General features: G+C 45.9%; 2 protein-coding genes across 2 annotated transcripts; both read left to right on the plus strand.

Moving 5' to 3' along the window:
• The first annotated feature begins 8,740 nt into the window (after positions 1-8,740).
• Positions 8,741-10,299, plus strand: HOXB8 (homeobox B8). Its single transcript, XM_075171472.1, has 2 exons — positions 8,741-9,161; positions 9,995-10,299. Exons 1-2 carry the CDS (start codon positions 8,741-8,743, stop codon positions 10,297-10,299), a joined length of 726 nt encoding a protein of 241 aa, XP_075027573.1.
• Positions 10,300-12,625: 2,326 nt separating this feature from the next.
• On the plus strand, positions 12,626-16,533 carry HOXB7 (homeobox B7). Its single transcript, XM_075171475.1, has 2 exons — positions 12,626-13,156; positions 16,085-16,533. Exons 1-2 carry the CDS (start codon positions 12,757-12,759, stop codon positions 16,336-16,338), a joined length of 654 nt encoding a protein of 217 aa, XP_075027576.1. The 5' UTR covers positions 12,626-12,756; the 3' UTR covers positions 16,339-16,533.
• The last annotated feature ends 6,677 nt before the right edge of the window (positions 16,534-23,210 follow it).

Genomic DNA, 23,210 nt, shown 5'->3' on the forward strand with positions numbered 1-23,210 from the left:
AGCAGCACACACACACCCTTTTCCCCCACAGATCCCAGCCTCCGCGGCCGCGCACCCCCACTGTAGTGCTGCCAAATCACCCAAACACGAGGGGAAAACCTCCCCGTTTCCCATCTCCACCTTTGCATGCGAGATGTTGCTTATTATTCTTTTTTATCTCCTTAGTATTGCCACATAGGAGGCAACTTAGCCAAAACTGCAGCTCCTTTTTGGGGACACATGCTGGGTTTTGTTTCTGTTCTCTTGTTTTCTTTCTCTATTTTTTTTCCCTTCTCTTTTCTTCTCCCTACAGTGTAACATAGACACAGGCTCCTGTCTGAGCAGCAGCTTTCTCTGCTTGCGTTTTCTCCATGGAAAGCAAGACGGCAAACACAACTGGCCACAAACAACCCTGGCCCAAGCCCCCACCAAACCTCGCTGTCTTTCTTTATCCACGTAAGGACAATGATTCTCTATAACATTCACAACAGCCCGGCGCGCACACACACACACTCACACACTCACACGTTGAGGTGGCCAAGGAACCAGACGATTTAATTAAACTGCTGCAAGACAGACACATTCGTAAGACTTGCGTTTAATTGCACCCAACAAATCATTTTCAATTCGCCAACTTTATACCGGGGTAGTCGGTTAATGACAGCCCAACTCCCAACCGCGCTGGGTTTCTTTTTTTTTTTCCTCCCCTTCTTTTTTTTTTTTTTTTTTAGTTTGTTTTATTATGCGGGATTTTTATTTGAATCGTGCCGTGGCAGATATGTGACTTTGACCTGAAAGTTTAGTAGGATCTTTACAGGCAAACCTCCTCATCTGGTAGTTTTATACTGGGTCACTTGGAAGAGGAGAAAAGACGGGGAGGGAGGCGAGAGAGTGTGTGGGGGGCACTCTCAGAGCCGCATTGTAAATTATTTAGGAGAAAAAGGGGCGGAAGAACCCCTGCCAACTTATTCCTAACTTTTAGAGGAGAGGAAGAATGGGATTTTCTAGTTAAAAAACTACCTTAGTAGAGCTATAAGGGAAGGGAAGGTTGTGTTCTTAGTGCTAGCATATTTATAATTTATTGTGAATTGACTTTTCCTAAAGCAGTAGGCTGTTGCAGAGATAAAGTGCCAACCCTAGCCTGTGTGTATTTCTTCCCCCTCCTGTTTGCTGAGATGCTTTTAATACTTGAATGTCGGTGGGGTTTTGTTGGGGTGGGGTTGCGTTGTTGTTGGTTTTTTTTTTTTTTTTTTCCGCCTGAAGCGAGCTCCCGGCATGTTTTTCCCATTGCCACCCGCTCTCCTCCGGGGCCCGGTGCCACGCCGGGGCCGGGGCCCGCCGCCTCCCCGAGGAAGGAGCCTTGTCCCGCGGGTGGCACCGGAGGATGCGGCGGCTCCGTGCTGCTCCCGCCCCTCCCCGCTCTCCATCCTCATCCTCATCCTGAAGAAGCGTTTAAAGTCACAAATATAGACCTTGCTGGTCTCATGTCATGCCGGCCGGAGCTGATTTCTCATCTGACAGATCCGCTGGAGGTTTCTCCAACCCGCCCGGGCGGGACTGGTTTCCCTTTATCTCTGTAAGACTTAACTTTGTTTTGGGAAGGGGGGGGGGGGAGGCGGGAGGGGGGACTGGGGGGGTTTAGTACCAGTTGATTATATGGTGGGTATTGTAAACTGTGTTTGTGGTTGTGTTTCTGTGAATGTTGAAGCTCGTTTTCTGTTTCTACTGTGGCTTTTTAAGTATGCGAAGAGTTCTGCAGTTGATAGTGGATGGAAAATACGGAAATAAACCTCTCTCGTTTTCTTCGTGTGCAAATTTGTATATTTAGCTGCCAGGAGGCTTTCTAGGAACAAGGCGAGTGTAAGGTGGCTTGTTTTAATAGGGTGGGGAAAAAAATAGAGAAAATAAATTTATTTCTGCTGTATATCTGAACGAACCAGTGCAAATCTGATTTCAGAAGCGACTAACTTGTGTATCCTTAACGTTCGGGTTTGTGAGACCACTTTTATCTGCTGAACAGAGATTGCTCTGGGAAGAAGCGATAGGCAGATTTGCGTTTTTGGAAAGTGTTCCTGCTTTTTTTTTTTTTTTCCCCCATGATCCAGAGATAAGAATCAAGTAGCTGCGCTTCGGTGCACTGAAATTTCCACCACTTCGATTCCTCTTGAAAGGGGTAAAAAAAAAATCTTCCATTCGACAAGAAACCAGACCTTAAGTGTTTAAGACCATTCCCCAGAAAGTTTTGTTTTTTTTTTAATCCCTAGACTTTCTCATGTAAAACTTTCCGTCATGAAGTAACTCCTTGGGGGCTTCAAAATTTAACTGTTCTGTTGCCGGAGGGAGTTAAATGTAACCAAACTTCGCCCTGTGTCAAAGCCCCTCATCTCCTTCCTTGAAACTCAATTAAAAAAAGCAGTTTCGGAGACATTTTGAGCTGGAGAAAAAAAGTTGGTGGCAGCAGGATCATTTCTCTAAGTCCGGATTTATTAAAAAAAAAAAAAAAAGATAGCGGGTTGAAAGAGATGATCGAGCTGTGTTTAAGCTGGGCAGTCAAATTTTTCGGTTTTGTTTGATTCTTCTCAAGGATGATGAATTTCAAATCTGCTTCATGCTGAATTGATATATTCCTCATATCTCGAACTAAGTATGGACTTGCCTAAATCCTCATTACTATATTTTTCAGAAGCGTATCCGTGACTTAATTGATGTTTGCAACCCATCGGCCACTAGGATTTAGAAACGTTTTTCACTTTCCTTAGAATTGTGGTAAAGAGCGGATATTTTTAAGACGACAACATAAGGTTCTTTTTAAATAGAATTTAAAATGTTAGTTCATTTTATTAGGAAATATGCTTACTTTAAAAATGTTGGGAAAATTGTCTTCTGTAGCATCAGCCCGGATGTATTTTCCAGAGATGTTTAATGCTCCAGAATAAAAATCGATTTTAGAACAACAGCACCTATATGTCATTGTGTTATACTGCTTCATCTAAAATTTCAGAAATATTTTCACGGTGTTTTCCTGCGTTCTTTAGTGGCTCGTTAAGTGTATTATAAGAATCAATTTTTGCTTAGGTTAAAAAAAAAGTCTAGAGACAAATGGAAATAATTCCTCTCCGGTGTAGCAAGTGCTTACTTGGTCCTATGCAAACTTGCTGCGGTTCTAAATCTTTTAAAAATTATTTTATTTTTAAAATTGGAGATCGTTAATCTCTGGTTACATTTACCGGTGGTTGCTTGTTTGTTTGCTTGTTTGTTTGTTTGTTTGTGAGAGTTTAATCTTTACATTCCCGCATCAACCTTAGGGGACCAGAAGTAAAGGCGCAGAGTGGACCGGCTTTATTTGACTTTCTTTGGTTTATTCCCCTACCGCCCAAGGAAAACCTTGCTAAAGAAAAATTAGAAACCCAAAACAAACAGTGGGAAACCCCACCCCGCTTTCCCTGCTTGGCATCACCTCGGATTTGACACGCGGTTCCTTTTTCCAAGGGCTCAATGAGCGGTTCCTATAATTCCGTCCCTAAATTCGTTTGACATTTTATTGCTCATGAAGAAATACAAGCGCTTGGAAAGTGTTTCTATCTCTATATTTAAAAAACAAACAAACCCTAAGACCTGCTCAGCCCGGCAGGAAGCAGGTAGTGAGAAATATAACCAAGAATCTCCCTCCACTAATTTTTAACATAATGGGCGCTCTAAAGGGCAATATTTCACTTCTTAAAAAAATCCTTTCTTTGGGGCAGCTCTGAAAAGAAAACAAAAGAAGAAGAAAGATATTTGAAGCTTACTGAGGGAAGAGAGAGAAAGGGAAGTAACTTGTCATAAAAAAAAGGAAAATTCAGTGCAGTGTGCTGCAATAAAAGAATATGACCGCTATAAAACTTTATAGGGTATAAATTTCTGAAGGTTAAGGAACTAAACGGCTGTAAAGCAAACAGTGCAAGAAAACTTTCAGGAACTCCTAAATTACTACAACGACTTGGGAATGTGGGGAAACCCAACGTGTAAATGCTCTTGTTTCTGCTTCAGCCACATACAAAGTTCCCCTCTTTTTTTTTTTTCCTAAGGGAGGGGGTAGTTAAAAAATAGGGGGGGGGGGAGAGAGAGGGAGAGAAAAGGTGGGGAGGGACTTTTGCTAATTTATTCTTCTCTTGCAGATGCCGTGAAAATCCAGCCCTCTGGATGATTCCCTTTGTTCTTTTTTTTTTCTTCTTCTTTTTTTCTTTTCTTTTTTTCTTTTTTTTCTTTTTTCCTTTAAAGCAATTCCAGGCTGCCAGAATGCTGAGCCATGCACACAACAACAACAACACACACACACACGCACACAGGCACCCCCTCCCCTCACACACTCGAAGTTCTGGCGAGACGTCTGGGCTTGGGAAGCTCTTTATCGGTTTACAGCTCTGGCCTTCCCCCTCCAGAGCAGAATGACCAATTGTTTAGTCTCGGAATTTGAAACAATAGTGGTTTTCAAAAGCATTTTGCCTCTTTTATTGCCGGGTAGAGCGACTGGATGGTGGAGCTTTCCGCGCGTAAAACTTCAGCGCTGCGGGGCGAGCAGGAGGAACCCGATTTTCCTTTTTCTCCCTCTTTTTCTCCCTCACCTCCCCTCGCTTTTGCCTGGTTTTATTTCCCCAGGTCCGAGCGGGACCCCCCCTTTTTCTGCGCCTCCCCCCCTCCCCAAAAGGAAATCTCCCCCCCTGCGCGCCCCCCGGCGCAGGCTGCGGCTCCGCGCGGCGCCGCGAGGTGGCGCCCTTGCTCCACGCTAGACGCGCGTCTCCCGCGCTCGGCCGCGGGGCTCCGCGTAACACCTTGATTGCATTAGCGGCAGCGAGCACGAATAATCCCGAGGCATAAAATATAGGGTTAATTATAGCGATTTTGGCGATTTTATAGGTAACATCTATTTTTTCCCTGCGAGGGTAAATTATGTGAGGCTGGGGGAAAAAAAAAAGAGAGTTAATCTGGAGGCTCTGTGCTGGGATGCGGGGAGGGGTGGGACACGCATCTATTTTAAATGATCATTTAAAGGGGAGAAAAAAACCATCGGGTTTTGTCTTCTGCTAGTTCGGGTGGAGGTGGGAGGACAGCTTAATTATCTCCAAACCGAAGATTTACGTTTGCAGGACGGGAAAAGAGAGAGGCTCGAAGATTTCGGGGAGAAAGGCGCACACAGAGTCAGGACATTTTTCCCTGGCTCTTTACCTTAGCCATTAGGATGATCTGCGTTTTCTCGGCTCTTTATTTTACATGGTTTAGATTCATAGCCATCGCCGAAAAAAAAAACCCAGTGAAAGCTTTTTAGAAGTTGAACCGGTCTTTTTTGGTATAGTTGCTCCGTCTTTTGGTAACGTTACTGCTCTTTGCCCAAGGTCTTCACTTAGTATGTTTGGAAATATTTTTAAACGCTACAGAACAGTAAATTGATCTATTAACTTACCACGTTTTGTGATACGTATCAATAGTCCACTGATGCAGTAGCAGCAAAAATGTAAACTTTTAACTCCGTTAGTACACTTTTATTTTGGCCTCTGTTTCTTCAAAATTACAAGACAAAAATTACTCAGACGTTCCAGTCCTTCAGCTACAAATTCAGCTACAAATAACATATAAAGGAATGGTAGCAAGAATTTCAGTGTAGGTTTTCTTTCGAGTTGTTATAAACAGGTATTTTCTGAATAAATGTTTCTCCGAAGTTACACCAGAAAATAGCCCGTTCCCCAATAAGCACCATTCTGGGGAAGAATGTAACAAATTAAACCGATACACACAGCAGAACAGGATGCGATATGTTGGTTTAAAAAGCAAAGTTTGAGCATCTCAAGGCTCTGTTTAAATGCTATAAAATGAAATACAAATGTAAACAGAAATAGATGGGGAAAATAAAGAAAAACCCTGCCCTTGTGCCTTCAGTAAAATGCAGAGTAGTGAAAAGTTAAGGTTTACCTAGGAAAGGGTTTGGGGTTCTTTTTTTTTTTCCTTGTGAATTCCTAATAAATCTTTCCTCCACTGGGTATTTATAAATTATCTTCTCTCTCACAGACACACGCACGCACACACACACACATCCCCACTTGTTTTTTCTTATAATAGAAACATTTTCCTTTCATCAGGAATCTGAGTACAGTATATGAATGATTTAAGATCAGCCATTGATTTCTGGTGCGTTGGTGAGTTACCATCACATCATGACCATAAAATTCTACTGCACTTGATAAAAATGTTAACTTCCAAGAACAACTTCACTCCCGCCTTTTTGGGGTCCACGTATGAACAGGAATTCCTGCTATTTTTTACTTCACAAACTTGACAAGATGGGAGTACGCCTCTAAATGCACATAGAAGAAGACAGCTTCTTTTCTAAAAATACTTTAGTCGATTCATTTTTTTTTTCCCTTTCCTGAAAATTCTAGCATCGAGCATCCCCACGCCAGGCTGCAAAGCTCTATTTACTTCTGTGCACCATTTCTGGGGTTTTATGTTCAAAGATGAAACCAAAATCTGCTCAATCAACAATAAAAGTGTTGAGAAAAATAAAATGTTAACTTGTCTTTTAGTGGGGAAAAAGCCTTAATTATACCACTGCAAGTACTCCAACAACAATAATTACTTGAAAAGGCTCTTAGATTCGACGGAAATTATCCCTACACAAAATAAAGGAAACGTATTTACTTAAATTATTTCTCTAAGGATGGTTTTAAAGTTTTATTCCGTTACTATCTTTGTTTTCTTTCTTTCTCTCTCTCTTTCTTTCTGCCTTTCTTAATTCCCTGCCTATTCCCACCGCCAATTTTAATTCAAGTATTTTTTTTACCAAAGCCCTGGCAAGACAGACTAACCGAAACATTTCAACTTGTTCCTCTTTTCCATGTTGTGGAGGTTGAAAATTGTCCCTGAGTTGAAGGCAGGCACGAGTGAAACCGTCTTTAATTCACCTTTCTCGTGTCAAAACCGCGCACACGGATGCGATGGGAAGCAGCAGAAATCTACCCAGGGCAAAGGAAAAAAAAAATAGAGGTTTAAAAGAGTGAATTAACTCCTATTGAAGGTTGAAGGATTGAAAATATAGCTGGCATTGCGAGGGGCTTGGAGGGGCGTCGTGGGTGTTAGGCAGGCTGGGGCAGCGTTTGAGTTGGGAGGGTTTGGTGTCGTTATTAGCTGAAATACGCCTCGGTAATATTTGCTGACTGCGATAAATGAATTTCAAAATCTACCCCCTGTGTGTTTAGATGGTGGAAAATTGCAGCGTTGGCATCTTAGGGGTAAGTTTGCTCCGTTGTTACCAAATGCCAATAAAATAGAAAGCCTCTCTCCTCTCTCCCTTACCCCATCCCCCCCTTCTCCCCAGTTTTCATTAGAAGTATCATGCAAAAAAAAAAAAAAAAAAAAAATTGAAGTTATTGAGGAGGGGGTGAGGTGGGGAACGGCCATCAGTTACTGACCGTAAAGGTTCTGCTCGGGGTGTGATAAGCGACACAATACTTTTAGTTCGCAATCATCCCCGACCACATCTTGAACAAGTCCTCGGCGGGGGAGGAGGCAGGGCGGGGGCTGCGGGAGAGACACAAAAAGTCAATGTTATATATGAAAAACTATAATCATTTTAATTCAATATTGACACCTCAACATCTCGCTGTAATGCGGACGGGTCCAATCGAAACCTCTGGTTTATAGCAGTAGAGGAACGAACTCGTAAAATCCTAACGGCTTTTATGTAGTGCGGTATAAACAACAACAACATCCCCGGCTTTATGGCGTTTTATAGTTTGTTAAACAGTTTACAGCCTTTTTTGGGGCTATTACAAATGCAATTCCCTTCATGCGATAGTTAAACCTTTATCAATAATAAGGAAATTGATCATTAAAATGTTAAATATGACTACCTCGTTTGTTTTAAAATATGTTTAGGGTAAGAAGCTGTATGATTTGATAACTTGTATTAAAATACCAATTACATTTATAGGACCTTTTAAAACTGGTAGCAATTAAATCGTGTTCTTTTACAGTTTTCCAAAGCGACCCTGACATTTAAAAAGGCTAAAACTGCCTCGTTAAAATTTTGAAATTAACGACTGCGAGCGCTTCTCTTTAATTTTCCAACACTCCCCAAAAATCAATCTTTTGGGTGGTCTAGGTATGTGATTTGTTGTGAGGCGAGCGATATCTCATTAATGTAGGTAGTTAAACATATTTAATCCGTATATTCACCCCACCTCCTTCTCCCTTCCCCTCTCGCTCCCTCTCTCTCTCTCTCGCTCGCTCCCTCTCCCTCTCTCGCTCCCCCTCGCTTGCTTTTCCTTCTTTATTCTCTCACACTCTTCCTTTCACAATCATGCAGTGCAGAGTCCGTGTGGAGTAAGGAGAAGCCAATAGGATGAGGTTTTGGTAATAGATGCAAATGATCATGAAAAGACACTGCAAAATATGAAACAACTCATTTGCGCTGAAGTAAATCACTGAAAACTGTTTATGAACTGGCATCTCTTCTTGGAAATGTAAAGCGAGAACTCTTTAAGTGGCGATTTTTTTTTTTTTTTTAGGGGTGGGGGGGGAGGAAAGAATTCAATATCATGCAGGCTTAGAGTTTTGATTATATCCTCCTTTTATATTCCTGGAAATCACAAACTGTCGTTGCTTAGCATCTTAGCGCTTTCTTTTTTTGCTAATAGATTCCCGTGGTCTGGTTAGGTTGGCTTCTTTTTTTTTTTTTTTTTTTTTCCTTTTCTTCCTCCTCCAAACAAATATTCTTATTTAAATTAAAATGAGCTCTTATTTTGTCAACTCACTCTTCTCCAAATACAAAACCGGGGACTCCTTGCGTCCCAATTACTATGACTGTGGGTTCGCTCAGGATCTTGGGGGCAGACCCACGGTGGTGTACGGACCCAGCACGGGGGGCACCTTCCAGCACCCGACCCAAATCCAGGAGTTCTACCACGGAGCATCCTCACTCTCCAGCTCCCCTTACCAACAGAATCCCTGCGCCGTGGCGTGCCATGGGGACCCCAGCAACTTCTATGGCTACGACCCCTTGCAAAGGCAGAGCCTCTTCAGCGCCCAGGAGTCGGACTTGGTGCAGTACACGGACTGCAAGCTTGCTGCCAGCGGCCTTGGAGAGGAGGCGGAGAGCTCGGAGCAGAGCCCTTCTCCGACCCAGCTTTTCCCCTGGATGCGACCGCAAGGTGAGGCGAGATGGAAAGGACAGCGAGGAGGCATTTCCTGAGCCCATAAAGTAGCCCTCTTGCTTTCTTTCTGCCCCTCTTGCTTGCTTGCTTTCTTTCGCTCCCTTTTTCTTCCCCAGTGACTGTATTTTACTGCTTTATGGGGGTAAACTTTTGCACTTGTAAATTGCTTTATAGTTTAATTACCCTGAAGGAGACCTTTTCTTCTGGGGGCTGAGCGAGCCGGGCTTTCTGTGGAAGGAAGCGTCCTTAAAGTTTATGGCACTTTTATAGCCTTAAAAAGCCCCTTCATTTTTGTTTTGCGTTTGATTTGGGATTTCGGTGGTGCTGCTTGCTCTCCCCGGACTGCAGCTCTTTTTTTTTTTTTTTTTTTTTTTTGCGGGATCCCAAAGAGCCGGAGTCTGTTGTTGTTGTTGTTGTTGTTGTTGTGGTTCGGATAATAATAAGTGTGCAAGTGCAGGCTTTAGCTGGGCTGCTCGGAGTGGGCTGGTGGGTGACCTCCCCCCCCCCCTCCCCTGCCACCATCACCCCTTTCCTTTATAACCATCTTCCCTTTTATAATATTCTACAGGAGCCTTTCCCTCTCCCTGTTTGCTTCCTGCCTTTGCTCCTGCGAGTCCTTTCTTCCTCCCCCTCCCGTGCCTCTGTGTGTGTGTGAGTGTGTGGGGGTGTATGTGGGTGTATGTGGGTGTGTGGGGGGGTGTGTGGGTGTGTGTGAGTGTGTGTGAGCGGGTGTGAGCCTGTGTGTGCCTATTCCCGAGCCTGGTTTATGTATCTTTCAACCTCCTTCTCTTCTTCCCCTCTTCCACCCAACCTTTGCAATTCCCCAGCAGCCGCTGGACGGAGGAGGGGGAGGCAAACCTACAGCCGCTACCAGACGCTGGAACTGGAGAAGGAATTTCTATTTAATCCCTACCTGACCCGCAAACGGAGGATCGAGGTCTCGCATGCCCTGGGATTGACAGAAAGGCAGGTCAAAATCTGGTTCCAGAACAGGAGGATGAAATGGAAAAAGGAAAACAACAAAGACAAGTTTCCCAGCAGCAAATGCGAGCAGGAAGAACTGGAAAAACAGAAAATGGAAAGAGCCCAGGAGGTGGACGAGGAAGGGGAAGCACAGAAGGCGGACAAGAAATAAAAGGATTTTTAAGGACTGAAAGGCAAGCGCTGCTGGGGTGGAAGAGCCCCTGAGCCCCACGTTAATGGCAGTTAATGTAAGGGAGGGGTGGGAAAAAAACCAACAATGCATAGAAAAGAGAAAGAAAAAAAAAAAACCTTTTATTGCTGTAAAACAATATAGCTGTAAGCACCACTTTCCTGATTATCCTTTGATACAATGAACAATATGCAAAAGTGATCGGGAGGTCTCTCCTGCCTTTTGCCAGTTATTAACTAGTGGTAGTGTAACGCAATAGCTTATGTAAAACATGACTGTGAAATTTTCTCTCTCTCTCTGTCTTTCTCTCTGTCTCTCTCTTCTTTCCTGGGGGGTGGGTTGGTTAACATAGCTTTCAATGCTATAGGAGTTACGTGAAATTACATTTGTGCACTTTTTTTTTTAAATTTTCCACCTTTTTTGTTGTGGTTTATCCGTATGTACTGGAGGTAGCTATTGAAACAAACATCCCAACAACATGAAACTGCCTATTTATGCTATAGTTATCTCTCTCTCTCTCTCTCTTTCTCTCTTTACTTTCCTTACTTCTGTTCTTTTCTTTGGTTCGGGATTTTCTTTTTTTTTTTTTTTTGTTTACAATTTTTAAATGTCTCTTCCAAAAAAAAGGGAAAAAAAGAAAAAAAAAAGACAAGAAAAAAAGCTTTTTTCTCTCCTTTAGTTAGCATGCGCACAGTGAAGCAAGTTGTAAAGTGATCTTTAGGTTAACTGTGAAAAAGAATGTATACTGTATACGTGAATTACTTTATTGGGGGAACTAATGATATATTTTGTTGTTCTTTCATCACTTTGTTCTATTGTCTAAACCTGGAAGCGGCGGAAGAAAGTTACAATAAAGTTTACAAGCGAGAATTCCGTGACATCATTCTTTTACCCTGCTCCATTTCCTCCAGGACCACTTTGATAGAAAGGAAATAAAAGTCAATTGTGTCGGAGCTGCAGCCCTGGCCATCAAAGACTTCTTTGCCTGGAGAGATGCTGGCGGGCTGGATCGCTGCTGGGACGGGCGGAGGCAGGGGCTGGGGCCGGGGAGCTGCTGCCTGGGAGCCGTGGGGAAGGGGAGGGGGACGGGGCAACTGCGATGGCTTCTGCTCTTGTTGTTGTTTCTAACAGTTCCTGGGTGGTGACAGGTTGGGAGGCTGTGTGGAAACCCTTCCTGAAGGTAACGTGTGTTGTTGTTTTCTTTTTTTTCCCCTTTCTCTTTCCTCCTTTCTCTCACTTTCCTCCTTTTTCTCTCTCTCCTCGTCCACCTCACTGTCCCCGCAAGATGAAGCCCAGCTCTGGGTCCCCCTTCCTTCCCTCCCATTCATCTCGCTGCAAAAAAAAAATATATTGTCAGTCGCGCAGCTGAGCTGCTTTTCTGCTCCTTCTCCTGTCGAGCTGCCCTGCCATGGCAATAGAGGAGTGCGGGGATGCACACCCATCCCCTTGCAACATAACCTTGGGAAAGGAGAAACAGCACAAACCCTAGATGCACATCCATTGTCTGGGCTGCTTTTCCTGCCTGTAAGACTTACTTTCTTTCTAAACCCCCCTCTCAAAAAAAAAAAAAAAATTGAGGCAGATCACATTTTGGAAGGTCTCTCTGCTTCTCTGGCAAAAAGCAAATCAGCCAGCTGGTAAGGTTTTACTTCTAACTGTAATTGAGTCCCGCAGAACCGCTGACACGCTAAACAAGGGATCTGTGCACTCTTTATTTTTCGCAACAAGAAAAGCAAATGCCAGCTCAATACGAAGCTCAAAGCCTGTGGCACTGGAATAAATTAGATATAGAGCTGAATGGCATTTGGGAAAAAAGAACCCTGAAACTATTAGGTATCAATGAGACATTTGTCTTTTTTTTTTTTTTTTTGGGGGGGGGGGTGGCCGGGGAGGGGGAGAGGGTCAAGGGGGGAGGGGAGGGAATTACGTACAGTCTTGTGAAAAAGTACCTCGGAGCCGGGGAAATGGTGCGAAGGAGGGAATTTTAGACGGGATCAATAAAGGGATAAATAGAGCTCCCTTCCTTTTCCTCCAGCAGAGAGAGACCGAGAGGGAGACGCTGGTTTATCAGCAACGTGCTTTTACCCCCACCCCCCCCCCCTTTTCTCTTTCTCCTTCGCTCTGAGCTGAAAACTGATTACAGGTTGCTTATCGACTCCAGCACAATTTCACCCCTTCCAGCATAGATCTTGGAGGGTTTTATATCGCATCAATTATTTATCATATTTTATAAATCCAGCAGCACTACAATTTTTTGCCCCCGAGGAGGGAGCGGGCGGCGATTGGCGCCGCCGGAGCCACGTGCCCGCGCGTCACATGGGCCGGGAGGAAAAAGGGCTCCTTTTTGGTGTAAATCTGGACTCTAATTCCGTAATATATCACGGTACCTCGTAAAACCGACACTAAAACGTCCCGACCTACAAATCACCCGGCCAAATTATGAGTTCATTGTATTATGCGAATGCTTTATTTTCTAAATATCAAGCCGCAAGTTCGGTTTTCCCATCCGGAGTCTTTCCCGAGCAAACTTCTTGCGCTTTCGCCTCCAACACCCAGCGAGCGGGGTATGGGGCCGGATCCACGCCTCCCTTCGCCGCCTCCATGCCCGGGCTCTACTCCAGTGGCAGCGCCGTGCACCCCCAGCCCCCCAGCATGTATTCCTCCGGTTACGGCCTGGAGCCCGGCTCCTTCAACATGCACTGTTCCCCTTTTGAGCAAAACCTCTCCATGATGTGCCCGGGAGATGCCTCCAAGCAGAATTGCAGCAAAACGGACCAGAGGGACTCAGATTTGCAAAGCGACAGTAACTTCCGTATCTATCCCTGGATGAGGAGCACAGGTAAGCCCCAGCCTCCCTAAAGAAAGGAGCCCGGGGTGGGGAGGGGAGTGGGGGGAGTGTAAATTATTTGATGGCGTGCGCGGGGGGTGGCGGAGGGGGAGGGGAGGGGGGAATTGTCCCCAACTCCTTTCATGACGTTTCACCGAAAACGCATCTTCAAAAGAGAGAGGGAGAGAGCCAGCCCCCCCCCCCCCCCCCCGCCATAAAGCCATCCTTTTAGCTTTAAATATTTATTGGTGTTGCTGGGGCTGTGTGTATGCCATGCAAAAGGCAGTTTGTCTTAGAAGGGACAGACAGAACTGCAGAAATAATGGCCAACCCCTTCTTCTCCTATATTTACAGGATAGAGATTGTGCTACCCCCATGTAGATATAGATATAGATTCTGAAATAAACTATTTATGGGAGGTGCTTGCAAGCTTGGTTTGTTTTCTGTTAGATGGCAAAACCTTCATTTGCCAGCCCCTCACCACAATGTCCCAGACACTGCAATTAAGCGTAGCGTGTTGCCATCAGAAACAGCAACACATCATTCCCGGTGCAATTAAAAGCCCCGCTCTCAAAACGGTGACACTCCGGCCGGAATCCGGATGGATGGATATAGAGGGGGAGCACGTTTATCTGTGTCACCTCCCGAAAAACATCACCGCGGAGAGGTGCGGTGTGCTCCGCACGTTGGGGAAGGTTCTTTGGGACCATAGGGTGCTCAGCGTGGTCCTGCCCGCCCCCCCCTTCCCCGGGCTGCTGCCGCGACGCAGGGCAGCGCAGCTCCGCGGAAGGCCGCGCAGTGCTCCGCGCGAGCGGAGCGGGGCGGGGGACGCCCCACGCCCGGGACACGCTGCCCCCGCACATGTGTCTCAAATCCAAACCCGCTGAATGCCGGGCGGCCGTGCTGCCTTCAGTCACCAACGCGCTCCGTCTCAGGGTATTAATGTCAATTAACATTTAATAAATATCCATTTCCCCCGCGCGGGAGCGGTCCCGGCGCGTCCCAGGGACCCACGGGCCCGGCTGCACGGAGCCCACCGGGGCCGGGATGGGCGCTCCGGGACGAGCTCCCCCCGCTGGGAGCAGCCCGGCCGGTGTCCGTGTGCACGCGTGGTGGTGTTTACACTCGTGTAATCCTGAGAAGGGGGGAGAAAGGCGCTGCTGTCCCGGCTGGGAGCGGAGGGGAAGGCGTGAGCTCATTTTCCAGCCGCCCCGGCTTCGCCTCTGCCGTGCCAGATTGCAACTTGAGAGCATCCCTGCGAGCGAGCCTCCCTCCGCGGCCAAATATTCGGAAAGGGTCTTGTTGGTAACCCTCGGGGGCGAGGAGAGCGCGGGCCAGCCTCCCTGCGAAGCAGAGGAAAAAGAAAACAGGGAAGCAGCCAATGTATAGCGGCTTATAAAGGCAGGAGTTACCCTCACACTTATTCGGTGGTCAGTTCTTTCCATTACCTGCTCCATAATTCATTCACTTTTACAGTTGATTTATCAAAGACTAAATATTTCTGGTCGTAAACACTTCATCTCTGCTTTTATCTGACTTTAGACTTAAGAAGCTCCCCCCCACACTCGTCCCCCTTTCAGCCTGTGACGCTGCGAGGATCAACATTAGAGAGGGTTTGGAAGCAGGGCAAACGCGCGGGGTCCTGCGCTCAAAAAAACCTGGATACTCTGGGATCCGATGAGCCTAAAACCAGAGAAACTCGACCTCGGTCGTAAAAGCGGGGTCCCCCCTCTAGCCCCCCCCTCCCCGTGCCTCATGCCCACTGTGCGATCGCGCTTGTGGAATTTCATCAGCGAGCAGAGATAGAGTTGTCATCCCTATTCAGCAGCAGTTTATGGCTCTCCCCTCAGCGGATTTTACAACCCACATTCCACGACCTGCACATTTTTACTTTACAGCCAGCCTGGCTATTTTGCCTTTTTTTTTTTTTCCCCCCCTCCTTTTAATGACTGGATCTTTTCTTCTTTTAAAAAGAAAAGGGGAGGGAGGGGTGAAAAAAGGGAAGAAGAAGAGGAGTCCGGTGGAATGTGTGGAGGAGAGGCCGAGGGCTGCTGTTCGCCATCCCCACTGCTCTGGGAAAGAACATATTATACTACAGATATACATAGCATTTACATAGAAAATAGAGTCAGGATCACAAACACCATATTGTAGAATTATTTCCAATCAGGCTCCAGGAAATGTTGGGTGGAGGGGAGAATTAGGAGCTGGGCCCTTTCCAAACCCCGCTCGCAGGCAGCTGGAGGGTGGTGGGGGGCCTGGGGTAAGTGTTGAGGCACTTCTCATCTGCGCACACCCCCGCAAGAGCAGCCCGGGGGTAGCAGCCCCACTGTCAGCCCCAGAAGTCACTGTTGTGCCCAAAACATCCCCTGAAATAATTAGGACCATCACACACCTTCCGAGCAGGCGCCCTGATGACAGCTTTAAGAGAGGACAAATAGTTGGATTTGTGTAGGTAGCAGATGCCTCTCTTGCTCTCGCTCGACTGTATTTCTGCATTTGTTCCCCAACCATCCGAAATTTCTGGTGTCTAAAGAAAAATTAAAGCAGGAGCTCAGAGTCTGAGCGCTGCTACGAGGGCAGGAAACTTTCTGAAGTTTGTTGATCACTCGGAGACACGCATAGGCACACACAAAAAAAAAGCACTGCACGCTTTTCCTAGATGAAGGGAAATTAAAGCTGGGGTGGTTTGGGGGCTGAGAACAGGGAGGGTGAGGTGGGGAAAGCCTCGAGCAGAATGAGTTGATCTTGCAAATAAAGAGAAGGGCTGTCCCAGGTTGTACGGTTCCTGCGAGGATTTTGTCCCCCCGTGGGACTGCAGTGGATGCGTGCTTGCTAGGCTGCACCCAAAGACAAAAGCAAGAGAGCAATCCAAACCAGCAACCCCAAAAACATCTCCCCCAAGCCCCCAGCTGATCTAAATCTGCATTTATTTCCCAGGCACCGACAGAAAACGCGGCCGCCAGACCTACACCAGGTACCAGACCCTGGAGCTGGAGAAGGAGTTCCACTACAACCGCTACCTGACGAGGAGGAGACGCATCGAGATCGCCCACGCCCTGTGTCTCACGGAGAGACAGATCAAAATCTGGTTCCAGAACAGGCGCATGAAGTGGAAAAAAGAAAATAAAACTGCCTGCTCCGGCTCCAACAGCCAGGAAAAACCAGACGCGGAGGACGACGAGGAGGAATGAAAGGGGCGAGAGGTGGATGCAGGAAACGTGGAAACCCACTCGAGAAGAAAAGGGGGGAAAAACACACAGAAAAAGACTATATATTAAAATAGATAAATGATAAGTGCATAAATAATTAAAAACCCTAGGAATGATACATTGTGTTTCCTGACACTGAAAAAAATACTACCTATATTAAAGTCTTTTTTTTTTTTTGTACAATAGAATGACTATCTACCTATTAAATGTGGCTTTAGAGTCAGAATAGACACATTTTTCTATGTGAGTCTTCCTATAGTACAAGTAATTTGTAAATCTCCGTTTGTACTTCGCTGTGTACTTTTTGGTATGAAGTAACGTGGTCGTGTTTAGCACCTTTAATTTAGAAAATGTGACCTGAAAGTCTGAATGCAAATTATACTTAGCGTATATAGTCCTGTACATAATATGAATGATTATTACGCCTTCTCCCTGTAACCTCTGTGGTTCTTTTCTCCTTGCTATGCTCTTTTGTCTGTGTATATTTTTACCTGGATTTCTTCCTTGTTCAAGTCTCTACGAAAAAAAGAAGATGAATTAATATTGTGCTACGTAAAATGTTGTATATCAAAGTAGCAAATTATTTAATGGCGACGCGTTGCTTCCCCCCCCCCCCCGCCCCAGTCTGTGATTATTATTCTTCGAAATAAAAAGGAAATCTCCGATAATCTACCACCGCGTTGGGGTCCTTTCCCTTTTCTTATTAAAAATTACACACGGGCTTTTGGAATTGCTTTTTCCCACGTAAAATAAATATACTAAAAGATCCTTTCAGATTAATACATGCCCCGACCTATCATCCCAACCTTCTCTCTTTTTTTAGGACAGTCACTCCTTTCAAAATTTTAGTACCTTTTCCATAGATTTGGCGAATATACTAAGATATCGCTGATATTCCGGGCTCTCGAAGGGCGGGCTGGTCTCCTTTCTCCCTCTGTGATTGCGCTGGGGCTATTAATGAAGTAGGTAAGAGCATAAAGGAGGAATGCAAAGAAGCCAGAAACAGCCCAAATAGTCTTTCCGCCCCTTGTTTTAATTCTCTTCTCCTTGTAGCTAATTTGCTGAAAACCGATCTATTTTGCCGTGCCTTTAGTATATTTTTTTTTTTTAGATTCTCCCTCGGCCCTTCAATTACTTTACTGCGGACTGGAACTCTTTCATTAGCACCAAATAATGTTTAGCATCAAAGCACGCATAAAATAAATTAAAGCAATTAAACGCAGGAAAAATCAACAATGCAAAACAAAGGGCGAGTAAATTTAAGCACTTGCGCGGGGGAGCATCCTCCGCCGCCCTCACCCCTTCCCGCCCCTGCCTGTTTATTTACATTGCCAGGCTGCGCAGTAAAGCCGCGGATTCCTCCCGCGGAGGCTCCACGTAATTTACTCCACAAATGCGTTGCGCAAGATGCATGGGGGGGGGGGAAATGCAGCCAGCTCTGGAAGGACTTGACGATGGCAGCTTTCCACCTTCTCGCCTTCCTTCCCTCTCTGTCTCCCTGCTTTTTCACCACCCACCACCCTAGATGACTTCATGTCCTAAGTGAAGGCGCGCAGGGCATCCTTTAGCAGGTTTTAGCGAAAATAAGATGCCACGTCAAGCATCTGCGCGCCCATGTCTGTAATACAGATTTGCAGTATATGCTGCATATACTAATTATGGGAAGCCCATTATTAAAGGCAGCGGCTATTATGGCTTTTGCCCGCTGAAATTCCCATTTGAAGGGAAAATAGAGGGAATTTTTCCTTTTTCCTTGGTGAAATCCCTTGGTGCAATCTCTTTGCAGGAGCACTCTGTGCATAGCGGGTTTGGGGGGGGGGGGAGGGAAGCAACCGTTCCAGAAATTTCCCCCCTCCGTGCTCCTGGACCGCAGTGGCCCGGCTGGCTGCCCCCTCTGGCACCGATCTCTGCGGTCGGGGGGCAAGCAAGAATTGAGGAGAATTCCATGAAAAAAAGGCAAAGCAAGTCACACCGACGCTTTAGTATTCTAAAGCCAGGGCAGCGGTTTACCGGCGGAGTGACCCACCTTGCCGGAGCATCCCCCGCACCCCACCCCGCGCTATAGCGGGGGCCGCGAGGGGACCCGGGCGGGGTCCCGGAGGTTCCTTGGGGGTATTTGGCCGTGGGGAGCCCGGCAGGCACGAACCCCGCCGGCTCGGCTCTGCCCAGGGCATGGGCACTCCGGCCACGCTTTTATTGCCTTTATTTGCCTTTTCTTTCTTTTTTTTCCTCCCTGAAATCTGCTAATTGCCCCTTTCAGCAGAAAGGATCCCAATTGCGTAAAAAAAAAAGGCATCCAAAATCCCACCCGAACCCCACTGTTTTACTGTGCCTTTCCCCATTTAAAAGCCAACCCCAATCCCAAGCTCTTTATTCTGGGGGGGGGCTATTATTGTTCATAGCCTAACGTGTGAGGCGTTATTCGATTATTTCTCTCCAACACCCCCCCACTTGCAATCAAGGAGGGGGAAAAAAAATTCCCTGAACCCGCTTTCATATTCTTTTATTTTTGTTTTAAAAAAAAGATGGCGGCTAAGAAAAAGACTGCTGTTAAACCGGTCATGAAGAAATGCAATAAATTCCTTGTTGTTTTATGAAAATTTACAACTTTGTGATAGAACTTTATGAGTGGCTGGGTTCTGGGATTGGCCAGAGCCGGTCATGTGGACTGCTAACCGTGAACATGAACTTTTTATTATTTCCCATGTGGTTATATTGCACCATTCTTCTGTCCGCTGCACCTTGGGTCGGATCAGTGTCCTCTATAGGGCTCTCGCCTCTTTACATTTTTTTACTTTTGTGTATAAGCTCGATAGGGCTAGAACAGGGGAGAGGGGAGGGGGGGACGCCTGTGCACACATCCACACGCACACATAGACACCCACCTCCGCGCACACACGTAGGAAAAGAGTTATATGCTTTTTTTTATTATTATTAATTTTTTTTTTTAATTCCTCTGTTAATTTGCCTGCTGATTTGGAATCTCAATAGTAATGGAGGGGCAGAGGAGATTCTGGACCGAGTGGAGGCTATCATTTTTCAAAGAGGGAAGTTACTCCATTTTCTATGCAAATGACAGAAATGCAAGAAGCTCTCACAAGTCAGAGAGGCAATCGACGGCTATCAGGTTGGGACAATATTTGTCAGCTAACAGATAAGCAAACGCTGTCTCTCTCTCCCTATATATTTTACTTATACCACAGAAATGGACGTCAAAAGGTAAGGGAATAATATCTGTTTCTCTTCATTTAATTTTTCTTTGAGAAAATGCATTTGTCAAGCTGCCTTTTCTATTCCATTCCCTATCTCCCTCTCCCCTCTACCCAGGGAGGGGGGAATAGAAAGAAAAGGGTGGGGTGATGAAGAAGGGAGGCACTGGAAGAAATCAGGGCTGGTGGAAATCTGTTTTAAGTGACAATTTTCCCGAAAAAGTGTAGCGTAAAAGTGAGGAAAAGAGAGAAAGGGAGAGAGAAAGAAGAATGGAAAAAAGGTAAAGAAAGAAATTGAGAGAAGGAAAGAAAGAAACAGAGAAAGAAAACGGAAAAAATATAAGAAAGCAAGAAAGAAAGAGAGAAAGAAACAGAGGAAGAAAATAAGAAAGGAAATAAGAAAGAGAAAGAAAAATAAAGTAACGGAATAAGAAGGAAAAATAAAGCCTGTAAGGTCACCTGGAGATAGCAGACTTGGAATGAAGGATTTTGCAGTAGCTCGGTGACGGAGGCTTTTAGATACTGCCTTTAAAAAAATACCAAACCCTCTGTGGGTAGTTGTCGTGTTTTATTTTTTTTTCCCCTCGCAGAATCTCTTGCCAGTTTGCCTGTCTTCAGGCGAGCCCAGTAATTTGGCGAAGTTTGTGTGGAAGCCAGTTGGGTTTTGCGTTGCTCTCCAGGGTCATTATTATGTGGGTGGTTTCTTCGGAGAGGGCAGTTCGCGGCAGTCCTCGGAAATAAGGTTCTGGAAATTAGTTTAAAAAAAAAAAAAAGGGGGGGAACAAAAAAAGAAAATAGAAAAAAAAAAAAGATAGTAAGAATGAAGCCAACCCAGAGCGCAGTGCTCTCATTGTATTTTTTTCCCCCCTCGTGAAACTCCCAAATGAAGCTGACGTTGCGATGCAATAAACCTCCTTGTATTTAATTGCGTTCTGCAGTGTTAACGGGGCTTTACGGCTTTCCCGACCGGAATACCGGCTTGGGTTTCAGCCCCACGGTGTGCCGGTGCTTTTCCACACCAGGTTATGTGCAAATCTCCCTCCTCTCTCCCTGTCTGATACCCTAACGCTTGCCTTCGGATTTAGGAAAATATTTGTCCGGAGATGCCCGTCATGTTAAATGTGTTTTTTTCAACATTTCAAGGGGGGAGGTTTGAAATATAGTACTAATTGCTACTGTTACGAGGTGATTTTTACATAAGATAATGTAAGAGCTTGTGTATGTGAAGCAAGATTGAGTAAGAAGAGATTCATTACTTAAGCATAAACCATTTTATGACGTGACGATTTATCTCACCTAAACTGACTGTGCCTGAATATTGTGTGGACAAGAGTAAATGATCGCTAGCCGTGGAAATAATAAACAGAAAGTCATTTTTAAAAGCTATTTCTTCCCGAACCTGTTACATTTTTCATAAATCACGGGGGGGGGGGGGGATTAATGCCGCTTCAAACGCCCGTTCTCCCTTTTCCCTAACTCTCTCCGCGCTCGTTGTTTTTTTTTTTTTCTTTTTGCTGGTCGTAAGAAAAAAAAAATTATAAAAAATTAATTTAATTTAGAAACCTTGCTCCAAAACGCTTTTATGCCGATTCTTCCACATCCTGCGTAGGCAACCACTTGTGGAAAGCACGCACCTCAGTGCGGGCAGGTCTTTTTAACCATTTCAGCCCGGTCCGGCGTGGGATGACCGAGAAACATCCGTGCACCCCCAGTGTGTGTGGGGGGGGACTGGGGGGTGTCCGCGCTGCTCCCGGCGGGGCTCCCCTCCTGGCACCCTCCCCGGCTTGTTTATTTAAGAGAATAAAAATCAAACGGCATAAAGCCAGGGCCGCCCCCCGCCGCGCCGTCCCCCCGGTGCCGCCGCCGCGCTGCGGGGCTCGCCCATTCCCCGCCGTCTGCTGCCATCTACCGTCGGCGGCGGCGGGCGGCGGCTCCCGGGGGGCTCCCCGCAGCGGGGAGACCCTGCCCCGGCTGCCCTCCCCTCTCCCCGGCCGGGCGGCGGTGCCAGGGACCGCAGCCGCCCCGGCCCCGCTCTCGGATGCGCTTCGCCCTTGAGGCCTGGTGCCCTGCTGTGAATTGCTTTTAGTTATATGCCTAGCCTTAAAGTGTCTGGAGATACATATACAGGATGCACTCGCACATATGTGTGCGCTCACATGTGAGCTATGGACATCCCACATGCGCGTGTTGATCTATACATCCCCCCCAACCTATGCTGATACGCGTGTACAGCTGTTCCGTGCCATGTGTGTACAAATCTATACATGCGTACACGTATGAAGGCTCACATCTATCTGTCTATATGCACATGGAAGATGAAAGGTAGCTGGGTGGTTGCTGAGCGTGAACACAAGCGGAGATGTTGTAAAATGCGATGCAATAATGACGTACGAGGCGAAGGGGATTTCAGCTCATCATAAAAGGCAGAGGAGCTTGTATGTATTTATTGCTTGGAGTGGTCATTTCGGTGGGGTCTGGAAAAGATATGTCAAGTCGTGTACACAAAATTGCGGTGGTTGCTGGGGAAGGAGCAGGGAGGAAAGGCAGACGACGAATCACTTTTAAGTTACTGTAGGCTTTGAAGGGACAATGCGTGTCTGTTATTTTAAAAGGTTTCTCTCTCTCCCTCCCTCCCTCTCGCTTTCTCCCTCTCGTTTTCTCCTTCTACCACACAGTTTCCTGGCAACTGTTGACGTCTAGACTAGGGACATTTTCTCGAAGAAAGTGAGATGCCCAGGGACTATGTTAAAAAAGAAAAAAAAGGAGGAAAAAAGAAAAAGTTTCTCTCTTTTGACCAGCAACAGCCATGATTAACTTGTTCCATGCTGTAATTCCCAACACCCCCCAGCACTCGCCTTCTGCATTACATGATCCGTCTCGCCTTTTCCTCTCCTTCTCCCTGTTTTCCCAATGTTATTTGACCAGCAGCCCCCCTTTCCCCTTCCCAGGGCTTGCTTTCGCGGAAATACTTGGGTCTGGATGCGTTTGGACTCCCCCAATGTCCCTCTGCCCTCCCCTCCTTTCCCCCTCCCCTTTTTTTTTTGTTAATAATTAGCTGCACTCTTTAATGGAACAATGGTAGATTATTATTGCTTCTTTTCAAAGATCCCATTAACAAGGTTATTATGCACTGCACGGGAAGTCAGGTAAATTAAACTTAAATTGCTGGAAATTAAGTTTCAGGCGGTTATGCGCGGGGAGAGCGGGTATTTTTTTACACCTTCAGGGATCATTGTTTTAAATACTCCAACCCTGGAGCTGTACATGGCTCTGTCGGTTTTTTTTTCCGATGTGATTTTGGGTGTGCATGAGCATTACGGGGAGGCTTCTCTGCTGCCAATGGCTTTCTATGTCTGACTCCAGGAACAAGGGGTTTTTTCAAGTGTTTTCGTGGTGTTGGCTTGACTTTATGGCTGCAATAAGTCCCTCGGTAGGGAAACCCCCGCTGTGTTCTCACTTCAGAAGGATCGGGAATTCCAGCTCCGCATGAAAAAAAGAGAGTTTCATTTTTTATTGGAACCAACTGCACTGAACTTTCTACCAAGTTCTTAGCGGGTTTAGCTTTCACACAAGCAATGCTCTGTTCTGTTTGCATTTCGAAATATTTGGGTGTTGTTTTAATCCCCTCATCTATCTGCCTGGCTC

The sequence above is a fragment of the Calonectris borealis genome, chromosome 22 (assembly GCF_964195595.1).
Source record: "Calonectris borealis chromosome 22, bCalBor7.hap1.2, whole genome shotgun sequence".
NCBI classification, from domain to species: Eukaryota; Metazoa; Chordata; class Aves; order Procellariiformes; family Procellariidae; genus Calonectris; species Calonectris borealis.